The 21,664-nt window shown below is 41.9% G+C and overlaps 1 protein-coding gene and 1 long non-coding RNA gene across 2 annotated transcripts in view; both read right to left on the bottom strand.

Annotated features, from left to right (window-relative positions):
- The window catches only part of DHX15 (DEAH-box helicase 15), a 57,740-nt gene extending 45,650 nt beyond the window's left edge, over positions 1–12,090 (bottom strand). Inside the window, 2 exon segments of the mRNA NM_001260731.1 lie at positions 3,798–4,233; positions 11,900–12,090. Of these exon segments, the coding sequence (NP_001247660.1) occupies positions 3,798–4,233; positions 11,900–11,970 (507 nt within the window). The 5' untranslated portion in view covers positions 11,971–12,090.
- A 4,738-nt stretch (positions 12,091–16,828) lies between these two features.
- Positions 16,829–21,664, bottom strand: part of LOC144341131 (uncharacterized) — a 35,911-nt gene continuing 31,075 nt past the window's right edge. Inside the window, exon 3 of the long non-coding RNA XR_013417795.1 lies at positions 16,829–16,964. This is a non-coding gene — a long non-coding RNA (uncharacterized LOC144341131). The remainder of the gene's footprint in view (positions 16,965–21,664) is intronic.

The following is a 21,664-nucleotide window of genomic DNA, read 5'->3' on the forward strand; positions in this document are numbered from 1 at the left end:
ACTAATAAATTTACTGTGTTAAGAAATTAAAAATTGCTAAAATATTTATTAATTGCTAACAATAAAACCTCATTCTGTTTTAATACAAAATAACACTTTCTATAAAAATGACTACTTTGCAAACAAAAAAAACTTAGCTAGAAGAGTGCATTTCCTTATATTTTTACAAATTCTAGGACCCCTGAAATCGTTTCAAGGACTTTTAAGAACTCCCAGGCAATAGCTGGAGAACCAGTCAGTTAATGCATCTGTTCACATTTCTAAGGAACATAGCATTAAGAAGAGAAGGAGGTCCTGAAATATGTAGGCTACTGGTGTATTCAAGCCAGGGATCAGTTCTATTTTTTTTAAGATGGAGTCTCACTCTGTTGCCCAGGCTGGAATGCAGGGGCGCAATCTGGACTTACTGCAACCTCCACCTCCAGGGTTCAAGTGATTCTCCTGCCTCAGCCTCCCAAATAGCTGGGGTTACAGGTGTGCGCCACCACGCCCAGCTAATTTTTGTATTTTTAGTAGAGACAGGGTCTTACCATATTGGCCAGGCTGGTCTCAAATCCCTGACCTCAGGTGATCCGCCCGCCTCAGCCTTCCAAACTGCCAGGATTACAGGCATGGGCCACCGCACCCAGCCAGGACTAAGTTATTTTAAAGCCATTCCTCCTTTTCAGCTTCTTCTCTTCCTCCATTTGAGGTCATCTTACAAACTGATCCTCGGTGTTCTAGTCTTCTTGTTTTACACAATATCCTGTGAAGTTTTATATGTTCTAACTTCCAGTATTACCTGTAATTCATCAATGCCAATCCTAACTCTAGCTTCCATCTTAGAGCTAATGGTCATTTCCACCTAGTTAGTATCTCAAATTCACACGTTCAAAAGCAAAACTATTTCTCACCTTCCTCCAAAATACTTGTTAATTCCTAATATCCTGACTCCAATCCATTCTTTATTTTCTATTCCCATGGCCCTTCGCAGAATAAAAACTTTTGTTATGACCTCTTACATGGTCTATCATCAGTATGTTCACTAGACAGGACATTTTTTTAAAAAAAAATCCTCATCATTCCTCTTCAGTTCAAGAGCTCTGATGGCTTCCAATCTATGTAAGATATATTAAGGCTCAACTGACAGCTGCAGTCTCACCTGCCCCACCTCCACCTTCCCAAACCCTCTGTATTCTGGCCAGAGCATATCTGCATTCCCTTAGCTCAACATGTGTCCTTGCTCACACTGTCCCTTTGGCTGACCTAGCTTCAATTCCTTACTCATGTGCAGTTATGTGTCTACTAAGCAGCAATGTGAAACGTCTTTACTGTAGGTCTGTCAAAAGTTAAAGTCATGGTCCGGTGCAGTGGCTCAGGCCTGTAATCCCAGCACATGGGAGGCCGAGACAGGCCAATCACTTGAGGTCAGGATTTAGAGAACAGCCTGGCCAACATGGTGAAATGCCGTTTCTATTAAAAATACAAAAACAATTAGCCAGGCATGGTGGCGCACACTTGTAGTCCCAGCTACTCAGGAGGCTGAGGCAGGAGAATCACTTGAACCCAGGAGGAAGAGGTTGCAGGAAGCCAAGATTACATCACTGCACTTTAGCTTGGGTAACAGAGCGACACTTTGTCTCAAAATAAAAAAAAAAAAAAAAAAAAGTCATTACTTTAGATTTTGTTTAGAGAATTTTTCTGACAAGAACAAATCACTAAAAAAAAGACTGGTTTTAATGGTTTGAGTCAAAGTTTAATAAGAGTATGCTAGGAAACATATGAATGAAATTCATTCCTTAAACTGTTTGGTTTCCCTTCAAATCCCCCTGATGTGCTGCAATCCTAAGTATTCAAGTATCTTTACCCCTCTAAAAGTCAAATATTAATCCAAATAATCACAAACCTCATCTTGAGTTGACCTGACCTCCTTCTACACTAACCATTAATAAACTCATCTCTGAAATGAGGCTACCTATATCAGACCACAGAATGGCAGGTATGAAATATAACTTTAGATATAAAGACAAAGGTACAAAGTTTTAAACGTTGAGCCCACCAAAATCCACAACCCAGGACAATTCGCTAAACCTAAGTTTCTCATAAACCTAAACCTCATTTTGCTCATCTGTAAAGTGGTGATGAATATCTTCCCTGCAGGATTATAGAAAAATGTAAATAAGCTAATACATGTAAAGTATACAGTGTCTGGCTTTACCCAAATGTCAATGAAATAGTAAGTTCAGAGTTACAGTCTTCCATGTAATTTGAAAATTCTTTACATTTCCGTAAGGTGATTTTTGAACACCCTAACATCAATTCTAAGTTTTCTTTCATTAAAAAAGAAAAATTGGGAAGGCTAAGGCAGGAGGATTGCTTGAGCTTAGGAGTTCAAAACCTCAACTCTACAAAAATTTTATTTAAAACTTAGCCAGGCACTGGTGGCATATGCCTGTGATCTCAGCTACTTGGGAAGCTGAGGCAGGAGGATCCCTTCAGCCCAGGAGGTTGAGGCTGCGTTCATAACACTGCACTCCAGCATGGGTGAAAGAGACTCTGTCTCAACAACAACAATACAAAAGAAAAGAAAAGAGAAGAGAAGAGAAGAGAAGAGAAGAGAAGAGAAGAGAAGAGAAGAGAAGAGAAGAGAAGAGAAGAGAAGAGAAGAGAAGAGAGAAGAGAAGAGAAGAGAAGAGAAGAGAAGAGAAAAATGGTACGAAGGCTCAGTCTGTAATAAAAGCTTCCTATTTTTGTTGCTACAGTACCTTCAAAATGTCTATGCACATGTAACTTTAGAAAAAGATAAATTGTGTATGCAGTATGTTCAATCTCTGCATGGTAAGGCAGGTAATTATTAAATTAGCTTTAATACTTTTCTGATTTTTTCAAATTTTCTACAATGATCAGGGACCACTACTTTTGAAACCGAAAGAAATTTTTAATTAATGGTTCAGGCTTAAATGTATAAACAGTTACTTCTCACCCACAGCAAGAAAATGCAAATTAAAAAGTACACTAGAATGCAATTTTTCACCTATTGGATTTGTAAAAATTCAAGTTCAATGATACGTTTTAATAGTTTCCCACATATGTTCTCATACATGCTCATGGAAAGGTAAATTAATACACTCCCTCTGGAAGGCTATCCAGCTTTCTGTATCACAATTACAAATGATCTTCTGACCCAGCAATTTGATTCCTACAGAAACACTTGCCCATGCAAAACCACCATGGGAAACAGCCTAAATGTCTATCAACAGGGGTCTAGTTAATAATAGCCCATCCGTGTTTAAAAAATATCCTAGATATATTACAAATAAGACACTAGTAACAGTGTTTAGTTCTATGGGGGGGATGACTAGATGGACAAAAGTCACGAGTATAGACTTTATATCCTTTTAGCACTTCATTTTTTCGAAAAATAGATATTTGCATGGCTCAAGATACTATATTAAATACAAACGACAAAAATCTACCCCAGTGGTTGATTTCTCCACCCAAGCACCAGAAAATAAACTGTGTATCCCTAAATCTGTACTGTCCTAGAGTCAAAATGGGTGGGAGAGCATCACTCTGCCATACTTAAGGTAACAAAATTTGAAAAGCGAGCACCACTATTTTCCCCTAGACTCAGGGGAGAGAGGTACTCTCCATAGGATTTCCACTCTGAAATTCAGAGTGCCAATTAAACATCAAAGCAGCTATTCTTCAAGATGTTCCATAGGACAGACAAGGGAAATGACCACCAGAATCAAATATGCAACATTTGCTAAACTTAAACATAAATGAAATATGTACCATGGTATACAGTAACTCACCTGTGTTGTTTTACCAGACCCAGTCTCACCAACCAGTACAAAGGACTGATGTCTAACCAGAATATCTGTAAACCTATCCTTGTATTCCCAAACAGGGAGCTGAAGCCGTTTCTTTAGAATATCATAGTATCGAGGAGTATGGGGTAAGTTGGTGAACGGATTAATGCACTGTGGAAGTGACGTGTGACCTGCATGTCCGGCGTGCGCTGAATGAGCAGAATGTGTCGAATGCGTTGAATGCGCTGAGTGGGTTGAATGAGCTGAATGGGAAGCTTTTAAAGGTGGTAATCCAGCACTGATAAGCATAGCATTCGTTGAAGCTCGCAACTCCTTCTCCTTTTCTTTCTCCCTCTCCCGCTCTCTATCTCCTCTATCGCGTTCTCGGTCTCGATCTTTAGACCGATCTTCACGATCCCGGTCTCGATCTCGATCCTTCCTAAAAACAAAAATTTAGAATTCAGATTCTGAATTTTAAGCAGAATGTTCATGTTAGTGTTATAATCACAAAGAGAGTAAATGTCCAACATTCAAGTGAGTAAAAAATCCAATGGATTATGTAACTATCAGAAATAATAAAAAATACCCTACAAATTAAGGGCTTCTCATTCTCCACCACAAACATCTTTCCCTTCCTTGCTGATGCCTCACCTTCCTTAACTTTCAACGTAAGGTTACAAGAACTCAGTCTGCTGCAAGTAAAACCCCTCCTACTTAGACAACAGAAATCAGATACTGAGAGTAGGATGAAGAAAGGATAGGTCCAAATTGAGCAAAAGAAGATGGCATCTCAATCTTTCTCAAATTCTCCTTCAATTTGTGAAGAGGTATTTTTTGCACTAAAAGTATATTCAGAAGTTAGCACAAACACTGTTACTGGACATAAAGACAACTCTACCTCACATTACTACAGTCAACAGTGGTGGGTTTTGCTCAATACTTTTATAATCCACATTTAATAAATTGTTTTAATATTCCTTTCTTTGCCATAGGACAATGTTTGGTTGTAATGCAAAGTGAAAAGAGCATAGTACAATGTTATACATATCAATATCTCAACTAATACAAATATGAATTACAGGACTGCAGAATTTGTTTTTTTAGTTATACTTTCCAGCACTTTCCCAATTTTGTTCAGTAAATGTATACTGTTTTGTAAGAAAAACTAAAATTAAAACTTTTATTCCTTCTTCCTTGTTTACTCTTGCATTTTAACCTTAACAGCAACAGTAAAAAACTGAAAGCACTCTATAAATCTATGTACCTTGGTCTACCATAAAATGAAACATAGTCAAATTAAAAATAAGCTTCAATGAACACTATTAAGTTGTTTAACATGTTAAAATTATGCAGGTAGCCACTCTATTAAACTTGGGTCAATTTTAAGTAGTCAATTCTGGTATCTACTTCCAGTTATTAGAGATTGACCTTAATAAGTCATTTTAAAAGTATCTATGCTAAGAACTTCACAAGCAGAAGGGCTGCATGTTGCTCATATGCGTTGTGGCTGAAAGCAGCCTCTGGGAGACTGGTGGTGGAAATAAAATAATCTATGCTTGTTCATTCTACTAGTCCAGTTTACTACAGACCAACTACTCCAGCAGAGAAACTTGCCTCAAGATGTTTAAACCCAGACTTGAAATAATCAGGCATGATGGAGCTATGACACAAGCCCCTAAACATATCATTGTTCCTTACCCACAACACACAAAAGTACAAATTCCCTGTGCTCCAAGTACAGTTGTGTGCCATGTACAAATTTACTCAAAGAGAAGAAAAGCCAGATATATGCATATGTAAACATGAAAAGTGATTTTCCCCTCTTCTATCCCAATGTTCACCTACAAAACTCACAGAGCATACAAGCCAGAACTGTATGAAGCCTCTCATCTCACCTGGCATAAACAGAAAGAAAATCAATGGGAAAGAAAAGTCAACGGATAACTTAACATAAAATGAAGTCTCACAATTCAATACTTGAGAGTCTGGGCCTACCTTCCGAAATATGCCATCAACCATCTTTGCTTCTCCTGTTTCTGGCCTAAGGTGACTGTTAATTAAATAAGTGTTTACATTGCTCCAAAATGCCAATGAGATGCAGTTTACAATAAGAGTATACAGAAATGTACCCAGTAAAGTGAGAAGCACTGTACTCACATATGGTTCAAATACTAGACATCTTAAAGATCATGGAACATACAGCTAGAAAAGAACTCTTAAAGCACATCTGGTCTATACAAAAAGGATTCACGTTTCTAGTATTCACTCAACCATGGGGGAAGGAGGAGATCACAAAAAATAATTGAAACAATTTTCTTTTTTTTGAGATAAGATCTCGCTCGTCACCCAGGTTGGAGTGCAGTGGCTCACTGGATCATGGCTCTCCGCAATCTCAAACTTCCGGGTTCAAGTGGTCCTCTTACCCGAGCCTCCCGAGCAACTGGGACTACAGACAGGCATGCACCACCATGCCTGGCTAATTTTTTATTTTTGTAGAGATGAGGGTCTCACCATGTTGCCCAGGATGGTTCTGAACTCCTGGGATCAAGCAATCTTTTGCTTCAGCCTCCCAAAGTGCTGGGATTACAGATGTGAGCTACCATGCCCAGCCTAGAAATTTAATGATTTCTATATCAATCATTAAAGTATAGAAATTTAATGATTTCTATACTTCTAGCATAGTACTAGGCAATTAAGACATGGACCTAACCTTTCAAGAGTTACAAAATTTGGGGGAAGAGCAGTGACAAAGTAAATCATGTATTACATATTGCCTTACTTTGTTAAAGTAATACCTATACTAACAAAGATTTTTTCAGGGGCCCACTTCATCAGAAGCTTCATTACCAAAACATACGATGTATAAAATATATTCTAAAGATAAAAAGGTTAGCTGCTGATCAAGCAATGGGGACAGCTGTGGTATTAAAAGGAATGCTGGAATCACAGTTGTAAGACACCACCTCAATTTACTGACCTGCAAAATGATAAGCATTTTCAGATACTTTTAGTCTCAGATTAAAGTAAGAAAACAGGGAGGATGCAGGAGGCAAATTCAGCCACCTAGAAATGTTGCTTATGGCTCAAACTACCTACCTTCAACGAGAGAGGTAGGATACAAATGAAAAGTCAGTAAAGGGGGGAAATCAAACCCTCCACTTCATAAATATTTATCAACTATTGTGCAATGTTTTTTTAAACAGGTATTTTTTTATGATAAAGGAGTTTTGTTCTTAAAAGTTTACTAGTTGAGGTATAAGGGTTTTTAAAAACTGGTATCAAGTCAGTGTTTCAGACACAGCCACAACACTAGCAGGGAGAGAGGTGATATGACACAGTTGTTTAACATACTGTTCTGTACTGTGTCTCAGTTCAATCCTGGCTCAAGACTTAAGGCAACTATAGGATCACAGTTATTTCTTCCCTCATCTATAAGATGTGGCTATTAATATGTCTTGTAGAGTATCAAAAGGATTAAATGAGTTAATGTATGTGATGTGCTTAAAGTGTTGTCTGGCACACTGCAAATGCCCAACATTGGTGGCGGTGGTGGTTGTTATTATTATTATTATTTTGAGATAGAATCTTGCTCTGTTACCAGGCTGGAGTGCAGTGGTGCAATCTCAGCTCACTGCAACCTCTGCCTCCCTGTTTCAAGCGATGCTCCTGCCTGTCTCCAGAGTAGCTGGAACTACAGGTACGTGCCACCACACCCCACTCATTTTTGTATTTTCAGTAGAGGCGGGGTTTCACCATGTTGGCCACGTGGTTTCAATCTCTTGACCTCATGATCTGACTGCCTCGGCCTCCCAAAGTGCTGGGATTACAGGCGTGAGCCACCATGTCCAGCCAATATTGGCTATTATTAAAGATCTTTTTAAAGTTCTAATATCATGTTATAATCCCACATGGAAGGCAAGACCTGGTGACTCACGCATGTAATCCCAGTGCTTTGGGAGGCCAAAGTGGGAGGATCACTGGAGGCCAAAAGTTTGAGACCAGCCTGTGCAATATATTGAGACCCCATCTCTACAAAAAACTTTAAAATTAGCCAGGTGTGGTGGCATAGCTGTAGTCCCAGCTACCTGGGAGGCTGAGGTGGGAAGATCACTTGAGCCCAGGAGTTTGAGATTGCAGCGAGTCATGATCACACCAGAGCACTCCAGCCTGGGAAACAGAGGAAGACCCTATATCTAAAAAATGAAAAAACAAAAATTCTACATGGAATAACAACAGGCACTGAAGTACTGCTAATGAAGATGTAAACTGGTCATCAAAATCATGATATTTTAAATAAACATTGCTTTTTTTTTTTTTTTTTTAAAAAAGAATCTCACTCTGTTACTCAGGCTGGAGTGCAGTGGCACAATCTTGACTCACTGCAACTTCTCCCTCCCAGGTTCAAGCAATTCTCCTGCCTCACCCTCCAAAGTAGCTAGGATTACAGGGGTGCGCCACCACGCCCAGTTAATTTTTCTATTTTCAGTAGAGACAAAAATACGTTTTACCATGCTGGCCGGGCTGGTCTTGAAATCCTGACCTCAGGTGATCCATTCACCTAGGCCTCCCAAAGTGCTGGGATTACAGACGCTTAGCCACCGCACCTGGCAATAAGCATTGCTTTTTATCTGTCAATCTTATCTCCAGGAACTTCTCAAGGATGTGTGCAAATATGTATGTATAAGGATGTTCATCATACTTCTCATTTATAAAATAGCAACAAGTGGAAAACTTCCTAAACATCAATGAATAGAATATTGGTTAAGTAAGTGATATCATACCTTTACAACTAGAGTACTATGGCAGCCAATTTTTTTTATGTTTTATTTTTTTTGAGACGAGTCTCGCTCTGTTGTCCAGGCTGGAAGACAGTGGCGCAATCTTGGCTCACTGCAAGCTCCGCCTCACGGGTTCACGCCATTCTCCTGCCTCAGCCTCCCAAGTAGCTGGGACTACAAGCATCCACCACCACACCCGGCTAATTTTTTGTATTTTTAGTAGAGTCAGGGTTTCACCGTGTTAGCCAGGATGGTCTTGATCTCCTGACCTCGTGATCCACCCGCCCTGGCTTCCCAAAGTGCTGGGATTACAGGCGTGATCCACCACGCCCGGCCTATGGCAGCCAATTTAAAAGCATAATATATACCTACAGTTAATGACATTTCTGAGTGGAAAAAAAAATCAAAGTACAAAATGACACGTGTTGATCCCACTGATATCAAATTTTATAGCTCATATTTTTAAGTCAATACGCAGAGATCTTAAAAAATGTTCACTAAAACATGTTCTCCAAAGACGGAGATGAAGATTTTAGGGAATGCCTTTTTTAAACCTTTGAGTATAAACATTTCCTATGTTCCCGTGGTAAGTTCATTTAACCTCATCTACCATACAGGATTGTAGTGAAAATGTGTGTGCTCTACAAATGTTATCACAGTATTAACATATTAGCATTACTTTCCCATAAGTAACAGGAAAAAGTCTTATCAGGTGGTAATATCAAAAACCAACATCAAAATGAAAAACGTCCCTAACATGGAAAACTTTTTTCCATACTTCAACAGTAAGTTGTCTCTTGGTAATAACTGTATAGTGAAGGCTCTGTGGGTTGACAAAAAGAAGAAATGAGGCCAGAATACGCAACAGAAACCTATAATAACTTCACCTGATTTCAAAGTTAAAATATGTCAAGAATAAAATAAAGACTTATATAGTTGGGAACATTAATGTAAGTGAAATCTCCCACTGAATTACCTTCTCTTCTCAGTATTGGAGACATCCTATCTGGCAGTGGAGTTTGTAAGACTGACAAGCTTATGCTCTCAGATAAAACCACTTGCTGACTATCAGGGTAAAAAAAAAAAATCTGCAGGATTGCATGGCAGTCAACAAGTGACTTAAAATTATGGAGTATGAAAAAAAATCCTGATGCTGATAAACACTGTAAGTCCACTGTTAAATAAAGCCAGTTCTATGATAAATGGCACTCAAATGACATAGAAATTAGTATTAAAACTTCCCTCTACAATTTCTTATAACTTGAGCATTATTCCAAAGATGAACTCGCCTTTATCCACAGGCAAATTCTAAATAATATACAAGGGAATCATAAAGCTACCATTAGACCCCGAAAGTCGACATGTTTACTAAGGGTATCTGTTTTTGCAAGAGATAGTAAACAATTGCACATACATATGGTGGGACCACTAATCCCAAGGGAAGCATTTTAAATGGTGCACATATGCACAAATACAAATGAATTCATTCATTCCCTCCCAGAATATTTTGTTCCAATCTGACCTCCTGTTAGAGACATCAGTTCCAGATGACAGCAATTTATTTTTGCTTCAGAGAAATCAAGAACTAAGTGTTCCCTACTTTACCAACCCATTATAAATGTCATTAAAATAGGCTGTAATGAGTCTTAACTACAGTACTGAACTGTGTGCTGCTGAGTGAAAATGATAAAGGCAGGGTTCCAGATCCTGCTGTAAACTTGCCCAAGCCACCTTAACTGTTCTCCATTTCTCATTCCTTGAGTGGAGCTGTAGAGTCTTTTTTAAGTTGCTCCCAGCTCTGAGAGTCTGTGACATACAGCTCAGAGGCATTTACCGTTTTGTGGGGGGTAACGGTGGGGGACAGTGATAGCCTAAAGAGAGTCTGTCTTACAGTGTCATTGTCTTTTTACAATGCCTAATATCGCCAACTAAACAACTCACAAAACTGTGACATGCTTTTGCTTTGTATTGAATAATTCAACATATGGGAAGGTCTCAGAAAGTACATCCTATCCTGGCTTATACTCTACAATGACACTAAACATATCCCTAGAAATCAATTTCAATGAAGAACTTCAGCTGAAAATTTCAAAAAAGCTAGACAAGGGGACTTGACACAGTGATTCCGTATCACAAGTACACAATAAAATGATAAAATTATGCAAAGTATTTGGATATTCGGGCTTTTGTGGGTTTTGCCTGAATTATCCAAATAGGTCTTTGTACTTCAGCAATGAAAACACACACGGGAAAGAAACAGATTTTCATAAAACTGCTTAAGTTAACTGTTAAATTCCTCTGTATCTTTAAGGAAAGGAATCTGGAACACCATGAGTTTGTGTAAGTATTTCAACTCTCAACCTCCACATGGGCGGTGTTTCGCCATAAATACTAAAAACACGTTTTGAACATGATCCCTGTATTTCAAAAGCTACTTATGAAGAAAAGTGGGACATGCACAGAAAATAAATGATGAAAAAAAAAAAAAAAGAATGCCTTCTAATCCCTCCCCATGGGATGATGTTCGGTAACCAGTTTTAACCAAAGCAGGAAATAGAGGAGATGGCGGGAGCGTAGGCAGAGGGCGGAAGTTTGCTAGTATCTACTTTGAAGTGCTTGAATGGACCGAGACACGCTCTCTCCCGCCAAACTATAAACTCAGTCGCCCCAAAACACCAGCCTTCCAGCCCACCAGGTATTTTACTCCACCCTTCCTTTCTCCCGGCAAGTCCTCTACTCCCACTTCCCCAGAGAACTCCCCATTTGCTGGCTTCTCTCAACTCCCGCCACCCCCACCCCAGCCTACATTAGGATCCACGCGCTGCTCTCACTTTCCGCCCTCCGCCTTTCCCGTCTGGAGTGCCTGGCCGCGCCCCCACTCAGGCCCTCCCCATGGCCCCTCTGCCTGGGAAGTGCCTGGTGCCCTTGGAAGCGAATACTCCCGCCGCGCCCTCCCCCACTCTCTCCCCCGGATCCAGGCCTTCCTCGGGAACCGAGGCCACGAGGTCCGCGGTTCACTCCCGCCCCACGCCCTCGAAAGTGACTCCTGCTCGGTTCGGCCTGGGGGAGGAGGCGCCCTCATGGCCACTGCAGGCCTCTCCACCCTCCGGACTGGGTTGGGCACCGGCCCCGCCGCACGCAACTCCCCGCGCCCTTGCCGGGCCGGACGGGCGCCGCGCTTCTCCGACCCGCCGCTGGTGAACCCAGCCCAGAAGGAAACAAAGGCTCGGGCTCCAGGACCCGCTCGGCCAGGCCAGTCCCAGCCCGCTCCCTGCCAGGACCCCAACAAAGCCCGAGCTGCTGCCTCGCGCCCCCGGCCTGGCTTACCCATCGGTCCCCGCACGCTTCTTGCCAGAGGGGTAATCCTCCCCTAGGTCCAACCGGTGCCGCTTGGACATCCTCGCACTCTTCGAACGGGCGGTTATTAAGGAAGAAAGCTAGCCGCTGTATGGGCACAGTGGAGGACAGCCACTTAACTCTGGAGGACCCCCACCCCTCCCGCTACTACAGCCCACACGGTGCGGCCGGAACCAGGAGCTAAAATGGCGGCGGCGACGAGGGCTGGGCCTGCGCGCGCGCGCGCTTCCGCAGCGTGCGTGCGTGCGAGTGTGCGTGTGAGCGAGGTGCGCGCGCACGCCGCCCAAAGGCGGGAACTCCTGTCCCGCCCGCTGCCTCATTGGTCCGACCTTTCTTGGGTCTCCTCCCTCTTCCCGTAGCTTTCCCCTCCTAGGAGCGGCTGTTAGGAAAAGCCTGAAGGCCTTCACTTTCCATTTCAGTCTATCCTTGCCCCTCTGAGTCGAGAAATTGAGGAAGTCTAGTCCTAGTTAGGAAATCCTATTCATCTCTATTACCCCGGCTTTAAGGGAATCTCAGACCCAGAGAGGTTGAGAAACGAAGATCGTACAACTAATAAGTGGCAGAGCCGGGATTGGAACCCAGCTATTTAGTAACTCCAGATCTGGAACTTGAGGCCACCCCGCTACTCTCAGTTGCAGTGAGGGACCGCGCGCGGTGGTTCACGCCTGTAATCCCAACACTTTGGGAGATCGAGGCAGGCGGATCACGAGGTCAGGAGTTCGAGACCAGCCTGGCCAACATAGTGAAACCCCGTCTCTACTAAAAATACAAAAATGAGCCGGGCGTGGTGGCGCACGCCTGTAATCCGAGCTACTCGGTAGGCTGAGGCAGGAGAATCGCTTGAACCTGGGAGGCAGAGATTGCGATGAGATCACGCCAGTGCACTCCAGCCTAGGCGACAGAACAAGACTCCGACTTGGGGAAAAAAAAAAAATTGCAGTGAGGAAACTAAAGTGAGAAAATCTTAAGGCTTGTCATGATCTAGTTTGCCCTTTTCTTGCCCAGCACAGACACCCATGCACTCAAGCTATAGATGTTTTTAGCTAGAATACAGAGAATTCGCAGTGAGGGCACAATTTGCTTTTATGTTTGTTTTTTTGTTTTTCTTTCTGTGCCTATTAATGCACTTTCACAGTGTTAAATAACACCCTGCAAGGTAGTTGTTATTTTGTAGACGTGGACACAAAGGCTGCGGAAGGTTAAATCTCACGGCCATAAGGGCTGTACCTAAAGCCGTAACAAGGAGGTGGGGCAAGATGACTCTAAGGAATTTTGTAGATCTCTCCCCCTAGAATATCTCTGCTTCCTCAGTTGCATTCGTTCCCAGAAGAAATGCACAAGAAAAGATCTGTGGACTATCTGCAGCAGGGTGATCTCTGTTGTTCATGGAATGACTTGGTTTGGCTGCCGTGGAAGATCATACTCTGGTTCTTATCAAAGTCTCAGGACTGCAATTGCTAGGATTAAACACAACTTAAATATTGCAACTGATGAGGGGTTTGTGTGTTTGTTTTGAGACAGAGTCTTACTCTGTCGTCCAGGCTGGGGGACAGTGGCACGATCTCAGCTCACTGCAACCTCCGCCCCCCAGGTTTAAGCCATTCTCCTGCCTCAGCCTCCCTCTTAGCTGGGATTACAAGCTCCCGCCACCCCGCCCGGCTAGGCGCCCGGCTAATTTTGGTATTTTTAGTAGAGAGGAGGGCTGGTCTCAAACTCCAGACCTCAAGTGATCTGCCCACCTCGGCCTCCCAAAGTGCTGGGATTACAGGCGTGAGACACTGCGCCCAGCCAGCAACTGATAAGGAGGGTTTTTATTTGTTTGTACCAAATCCACATGGCAAAGTCAACACAAAGAAAAATGAGTATCTTTTTCACTTGTAAAATATTCAGTACAACTTTCTATCGTAAATGTACAGTAGTCCCCACTTTGTCCCTGGTTTTGCTTTCACAGTACAGTAAGATATCCTGAGAGAGAGACCACATTCACATTGCTTTTATTACAGTATAGATGCTCCTTGACTTATGATGGGGTGATGTCCATCGTAAACCCATGGTAAATTGAAAACATTGTAAGTTGAACATGCAGTTAATATACCGATAAACCCATCGTAAAGTCAAAAAATCTTGTCAAACAATTGTAAGTCAGGACTGGCTGTATATTGTTATAAATGTTTTATTTTTAGTTTTTAATATCTTAATGTGCCTAATTTATAAGTTACACTTTATCATAATTATGTATAGGAAAAATCTGAAAATGATGAGTTGGCCTATTATCTGTGGGTTCCTTATCCCTGGATTCAATCAACTGCAAATCAAAAATATATTTTTCTTTAAAAATGGATGATTGCATCTGTACTGAACATGTACAGACTTTTTCTTGCTCTTTTCTCTTAAACAATACAGTATAACAGCTATTTCCATAGCAATTACATTGTATTAGGTATTATAAGTGATCTAGTGATGATTAAGTATACAGAAGAATGTGCGTAGGTTATATGCAAATACTGTGCTATTTTATATCAGACACTTGAACATCCATGGACTTTAGTGTTGGCAGTTTCTCCTGGAACCAATCCCCAATGGATACTGAGGGATGATTATATTGACTTTTTTCAGATCATGATGTATAATCACTGGATTGTAAACCTGCAAGAATTTCCGTCGGATTTTTCTCTTTTTGCTTAATTTTACAAATGAGGGAACCTGAACCCCTAGGTCTTATCAAAGTTCACACAAGCAGTTGGTATCGAAGTCAGAATAAAATACAGATTTCACTTCAAGTATTAAAATCCCAGTCTTCAGGTTTCCAGTTTGATGACTACCATAAAGTGCTCTAAAATTTTGGAGAAATAATCAGAGAAAAAAGTTAGAATTCCACCTGCAGAAGTGCTCCACTCTAAGAGATGTCAGCCTCTCATAAATGGTAAAAGAGGAACTGAAATCAAGGTGATAAGACTTTTCCCTTGGGGCTAGGGTATAGCTAAAAAAAAAACCCATAACCTCATCAGTTGTGTTGTGACCTGAACGATTAAAGAAAGGCCCTGGGCAGGTGCAGTGGTTCACACCTGTAATTCCAGTACTTTGGGAGGCCGAGACAGGCAGATCACAAGGTCAGGAATTCGGGACCAGCCTGACCAACATGTTGAAACCCCGTCTCTACTAAAAATACAAAAATTAGCCAGGCGTGGTGGCACATGCCTGTAATCCCAGCAACTCAGGAGGCTGAAGGCAGGAGAATCGCTCGAACCTGGGAGGTGGAGGTTTGCAGTGAGCCAAGATTGTGCCATTGCACTCCAGTCTGGGCAACAGAGCAAGACTCCATCGGAAAGATGGAGAAAGAGAGAAAGAGAATGCGAGAGAGAGAGAGAGAAAGAGAGGAAGAAAAGGAAGGGAAGGAAGGAAGGGAAGAAAGGAAGGAAAGAAGGAAAGAGAAAAGCCCTACTTATCAAGAAGGAAAAGAAGGAAAGAGAAAGGCCCTACTTATCAAAGGATAGTGGCCTCTGTGGAATCTAGAGTAAGGGGAACAAGTGGCCAGAAGCTGCCGGGTTGTGCACACTCCTTGGGAAGAAGGGCAGAATTCTAAATGATCCACACTGGATTTTCAGACATCATTATCCCTAGAGTAGAGAAAGGGCACCAACCAGACCCTCCACAACTTGGCTGGAAATATTTCCAGAGAATATCCTATTTCCCTTACTCTTCCTCTTTCTCTACCAGACAACCCTCTGGTCTATGGCATGGACTTTCTCACCTGGACAAAATGACTTAATAACATAAATCAATAAAAAATAATTGCTAATAGCAAACGCATACAAAGCACTATGAGCCAGATGCTGTTCCTCACACATTTGAGCCTAATTGAGACTTACAGCAACTTCAAGTTTAGTCCAACAGCTGAGGAAACTGTTACTCAAAGAGGCAAGTATTTTGGCCAAGATGACAGTTCTGAGACTCAGCCCAGACAGTGTGTGTGCTTAATTGCTATGTTCTGCTGCGGCTGATAAATAGATATTCTCATTCTACTTTATCTGTCTAAGGTGTGGTTACTGAGGATAAGTTCTCCCAGTCTGACAAGATGAACATGAACTGATAAAATTTCTGCATTGTCCATGTAGAGAACTAGTTTACAGAACTCTCAGTGGACAAGTGGGGATTTGGATGATTTGAACCCAGTCCAACTCCAGAGCTGCACTACTGACCATTGTACAGTATCACTATTACCATTTATTTATTCGCTCAACAAATATGTATTAAGCTCGCCATGTCAGGCATTGAGTTAAGTGCTGGGGAAAGAGGAAAGAAGAAAATAGCCATTGTTCTTGCCTTCATAAAACTTGGCAGAGGGAGAAAGACAGGCACTGACCAGCTAAACACATAAATAACTATGTTGTTATCACTATGATAAGTGCTGAAAAGGCCAGCTACAGAGGGCAGGCGTTGTGAGAGCATAAAACAAGTGGCCTTGATCTAGATTGAGGGTTAGGGAATGCCTCTCTGAGAAAGAAACATTTAGACAAAAACCTTAAAAATGAATGCAATCCCAGCACTTTGGGAGGCCAAGGCAGGCAGATTACCTGAGGTCGGGAGTTCAAGACCAGCCTAACCAATATGGAGAAACCCCGTCTCCCCTGAAAATACAGAATTAGCTGGGTGTGGTGGCGCATACCTGTAATCCCAGCTACTCGGGAGGCTAAGGCGGGAGAATGGCTTGAACCCAGGAGGCGGAGGTTGTGGTGAGCCAAGATTGTGCCTTTGCACTCCAGTCTGGGCAACAGGAGCGAAACTCCATCTCAAAAAAAAAAAAAAAAAAAAGCAAATTGTCCAGGCAGAGAGAGCAGAAAGCATTCCAAGCAGAGGAAACAGCCTGTGCAAAGGCCCTGAAGCTTTAAAAAGTCAGGTGCGACCCACAGACAGAGAAAACAACATGGATGTGTTGAGATGAGGAAGTTGTCATCTGTGATCCTGCAGATGCAAGAACAGGGCAAATCATGCCCCATCTGAGGAGTCCTGCTGAGGAGGTAAGGCTTTATCCTTCCTAAAACAAGAGGAAAACAGAAATGAGATTTAAGTGGGAAAACAATATGATCACTCATGAGGATTTGCCAGGATCAATCCACCAGTCTCCCTCTTTGAATCCTCTTTAGCGACAAAATGCTTACAAATTTGAAAGAATTTTCAGTACTATTTTTAATCACCTTATCCTCTCTTTAGTATGTAAGAGACAGAAATAGTTACAAACGATAGTGGCACTATGGCTTGCCATCACAGTCTCACTTCCATAATGAGACATCCCTCAGCTCTGGGAGTGCTTGCCACTTGCACACAATCCTCATGTCAGCCCTCTTCCAGAACTTCTGTGGCTAAAGAAACCTGCCATGCCCAGGGGCAGCCTGAATACATTCTACAGGTATAAAGGCCTGGCCTGTCTACGAACTCAGGACAACTGTGAGCTTCAGAGCATCTGAACCCTCTGTGGGATCAGCTGAAGCCTTTGTTATAATGGCATCTGATGTACCCCAAAGCAATTTGGCCAGTAACAATCCAGAGTTACCTCCAATCCCATAAGTTAAGGACACAGTCCCAAACAAGACTGAAGATGTCCCCACTCCAGACACCATTCATAAGTTCAGGGGTCTGCAGGCCACCAGCACTTCTGCTCGACTGACTACAAATTCAGAGTTTCTCACAACTCCATCATATTTGATAATTTACTAGAATAACTTACAAAACTCAGGAAAGCACTATACTTATGGTTGCTGTTTTATTATAAAGGAAACAAATCAGAGCTTTTGTGTCTGCTCCCCATGGAATTAGAACATGTGACCCTCACATCCATGTCCTCACAAACCAGGGTGTTCCAGTGAGCTTCAGTGTCTGCAGTTTTCACTGGGGTTTCATTATGTAGCCATGATTGATTGACTGAATCATTGGCTTCATGATTCAACTCAATTTTCAGCCTCCTTTGCCTGCTTAAAGGTCAAGAGATTGGGCTGATAACATGTGGCTCAAAGCTTCAGCCCTTTAATCACTTGGTTGCTCTTTCTGGGATGACCAGTCTCCATCCTGAGTTATCTCCTTAGCACTAATTCAGATGTGGTCCAAGGGCCCCGCATAAAGACAGTAACTCTCTTTAGGGAATAAAAGGAATACATAAACCTAAAGAGAATAAAGAGAATACATAAAGAGAATAAAGGGAATACAAAAACCGGGATACATAAACCAGGAAGTCACTGCATATTCCCTAAAGAGAGCAACAAAGATACTCTTACGACTTAGGAGGCCCCAAGGACTTAAAATGAACCAATCCCATGAATCAGGGAAAAAGGCCAGTCAAATTCATTGTTATGCAACAGCATCACAGTCAACTTTTCCTTATCTGATTCTACTTTTATCTTTTCTTTCCACTGATATTGATCCCAAGTATACTTCTTAATAAACTTCCTAAATGCTAATCTTTGCCTCAGAGTCTGGTTTTCATGGAAGCTGACCTAAAAGATTTGGTGCCAGAAGTGGTGCCAGAAGGAAAGCAGACATTATGATTGGATTTTGGAGTTGGTCACCCATTGCTGGTTGGCAATGAATCTGTGGTGGAGGTAGGACACAAGGAAGCAGGGCAGTTGTTAAAACTTTCACCATGTGGTGTACTGCAAAAGGCATGCAGCTCTCACATATGGGGGAACTAATAACTATAAGCTCCCTAGAATTTGATGGCTACTTGCTAAGTAGAATTAATATTTTGGGGAGAGATAATGAAAGGCTGGAAGTGATTTGTCTGCAATTCAAAACTAAGCATGAAAACCAGAAATCCTATGAGGGAGCATCTAAAAAAGTTTTCATTTCTTGCAGTGGGAAGGCAGAGAAAACTGAAAAGCAGTTCCAGGACTCAAACATAATAGTAGCAGAAAATTAAGTGGAAACTTCCAAAGAAGATTAAACTCTCCACTTAGGCAATTGCGATATACCAAGGTTATGACCCTGGATGGGAAAGAGTGGGACTCTGACACATGGGTGGGGACATTTGGGTAGATGTACTTGAAAAATTCTGAATCCCTAGATTCCCCTCAACCCACTGAGTCTGCCAAAGTACCCTACCTTTCCATATTAAAAGCTGATGTTCCTCTCTTATAAAATGATGCAGAGGTTTCCTCTGTGCAGAATAACATCTACCGCCCTTTTCAGGATACATAAACCAGGGAGTCACTGCATATGCTATTCCAGGGACATCACTACATATAATAAAAGTGTATCATAAGCATCCATCTTTGGCTTAATTTGGTTGTTCAGATTGAGAACCTCCTCTGACGGTTGCCCATTTATTTTCTTCCAGATGCCTTATTTAATTTATTGTCTCCAAAACCTCTGTGAGTAAAGCTCCTTTGACTGCCATTTCTTACAGGGGGAAGGCAGAAAAAAAGTATATGATATAAGTATCACATGATACAAAGTCATATCACTACATATGATATTCCAAGGACATCTGATATGGTGTGGCTGTGTCCTAACCCAAATCTCATCTTGAATTGATGCTCCCATAATTTCCATGTATAAACCTGGTGGGGGGGCAACTGAATCATGGGGGTGAGTCTTTCCCATTCTGTTCTAGTGATAGTGAGTAAGTCTCAGGAGAGCTGATGGTTTTATAAAGGGGAGTTCCCCTGCATATGCTCTCTTGCCTGCCACCATGTAAGATGTGCCTTTGCTCCTCCTTTGCCTTCTGCCATGATTGTGAGGCACCCCCAGCCATGTGGAATTGTGAGTCCATTAAACCTCTTTCCTTTAAAAATTACTCAGTCTTAGGAATGTCTTTATTAGCAGCGTGGGAACAGACTAATACAACATCAGAGGACTCATAATATTGGCATGTAATCCTACTCAAAGAAGCTGTAGGGCCCAGCCAACAGGTACCAGCAGGAACTAGGAGAGTAGGCACAGGACCAAATTCTTTTTTTTTTTTTTTTGAGACGGAGCTTCACTCTTGTTGCCCCGTCTGGAGTGCAATGGTGTGATCTTGGATCACTGCAACCTCCACCTCCTGGGTTCAAGCGTTTCTCCTGCTTAGCCTCCTGAGTAGCTGGGATTACAGGCATGCGTCACCATGCCCAGTTAATTTTGTATTTTTAGTAGAGACGGGATTTCTCCATGTTGGTCAGGCTGGTCTTGAACTCCCAACCTCAGGTGATCTGCCTGCCTCAGCCTCCCAAAGTGCTGAGATTACAGGCGAGAGCTACCACGTCTGGCCAACGACCGAATTCTGAAGGTTATGAATGGCAGGGTGGGGAAGGGGAGCATACAGTTACATAAGGGAGAATTTATCAAGTTGGTAATACTCTCCTAGCATGCAAGATTTAACACTCATGGAAGAATCCTGGGTGATAGTGTGAACACACTTAGCATGTCATCTAGAAGCACAGAGAAATCAATGGCTCACAGTACACCAGGTTACATAGAGATGCCAAAACTGCTTTGGTTTACATTGTAAGGAGGGACTAAATGGCTCAAAGAAGTGAGCATGCTAGAGTGAATATACTTATTTAAAAATGGAAAACCCAACAGATCAATATATTTCAAAGGAAACTTTAGAGAATATACCGCTTACCAAATCAGTAAGGAATGATCTGGTTAGAGAGGAAGCAGCATCACTCTAAGACTCAGCAGGGGTTCTCTCTGTAGTCCAGGGTGAAGGCAGAAGAAACCATTTCAAAACTGGGTTCACTGAGAGCAGCAGAGATGATAGAACCTTGTGACATTGAAGTGACATGATGGCATTCAAACTTCAAAAGCCAAATGGACACTGCAAGGCAAGAGTGGCAGTTCAAGGGGCTTTACCCACAGATGTTTTGGAGATGACAAATAAGCCATCTGGAGCAAAATAAATGGGCAACCATCAAAGAAAGTCTTCAATCTGAACAACCAAATTAAACCAAGAATGGATGATCAAGAGGTTAAAGGCTGATGTTGTGATACAAAGTCATGATCACAAGCCCAGTTTCTGGACTTGAACCAGTGTTTGGACCTAGAATATATTTAATTGGAGGGAGAGGGACTGTCTGTAGAAGAAAGAACTCTGCAGCATCAGAACAAGTGTACACAGTAATAATTCCCCAAGTCCTTCCCTCAGGTGATCCATAGCCATTTACTTAGATAGCCATAAGTAAAAGGGAATATCCAAATATTTCAAGGACATCATGGACACAGTGTGTAAAATGACATTGATACCAAGAGACTCAGAGTTTCATTATTGGCCCTTTCTTAGCATGGAGATATATGGAAGTCGAGACTGGATGTCTGGCCCAGGTAAATCTACAGCATTCTCAAACTACTTGCCATGCCCCAAGTATACAAACATACACATAGAATATACATCCTTAGTAGTTTGTGCAACCCCGATATTAAATTCTGGATCTGTAAGGGGTAAGAGCTATCATATTGGGGAATTCCAAGTGGAAGTTTAGGAAATTGCACACACTTCCCATCCCCTGAAAACTCAGCCAAGATACTAAATAACAAACAGCCCAGGATGGAATTACCAGTTTCAGCTCTGGCATGTAAAGAGCTTGGAAGTTACTGCTCCCATTCTTACAAGAAGAAAAGCTGAACTAACTGAAAACCAATGGCTTTTCTTAGAGCCATTAGAGAACCAGGTTGCAGGGTAAATTACCATGCTGACATCTGAAGAGACATGCAAGTTCAAAGAGTCACAGCAGAGATCTGCTTACTTTGAGCAGGAGCAACCAG

The sequence above is a fragment of the Macaca mulatta genome, chromosome 5 (assembly GCF_049350105.2).
Source record: "Macaca mulatta isolate MMU2019108-1 chromosome 5, T2T-MMU8v2.0, whole genome shotgun sequence".
NCBI classification, from domain to species: domain Eukaryota; kingdom Metazoa; phylum Chordata; class Mammalia; order Primates; family Cercopithecidae; genus Macaca; species Macaca mulatta.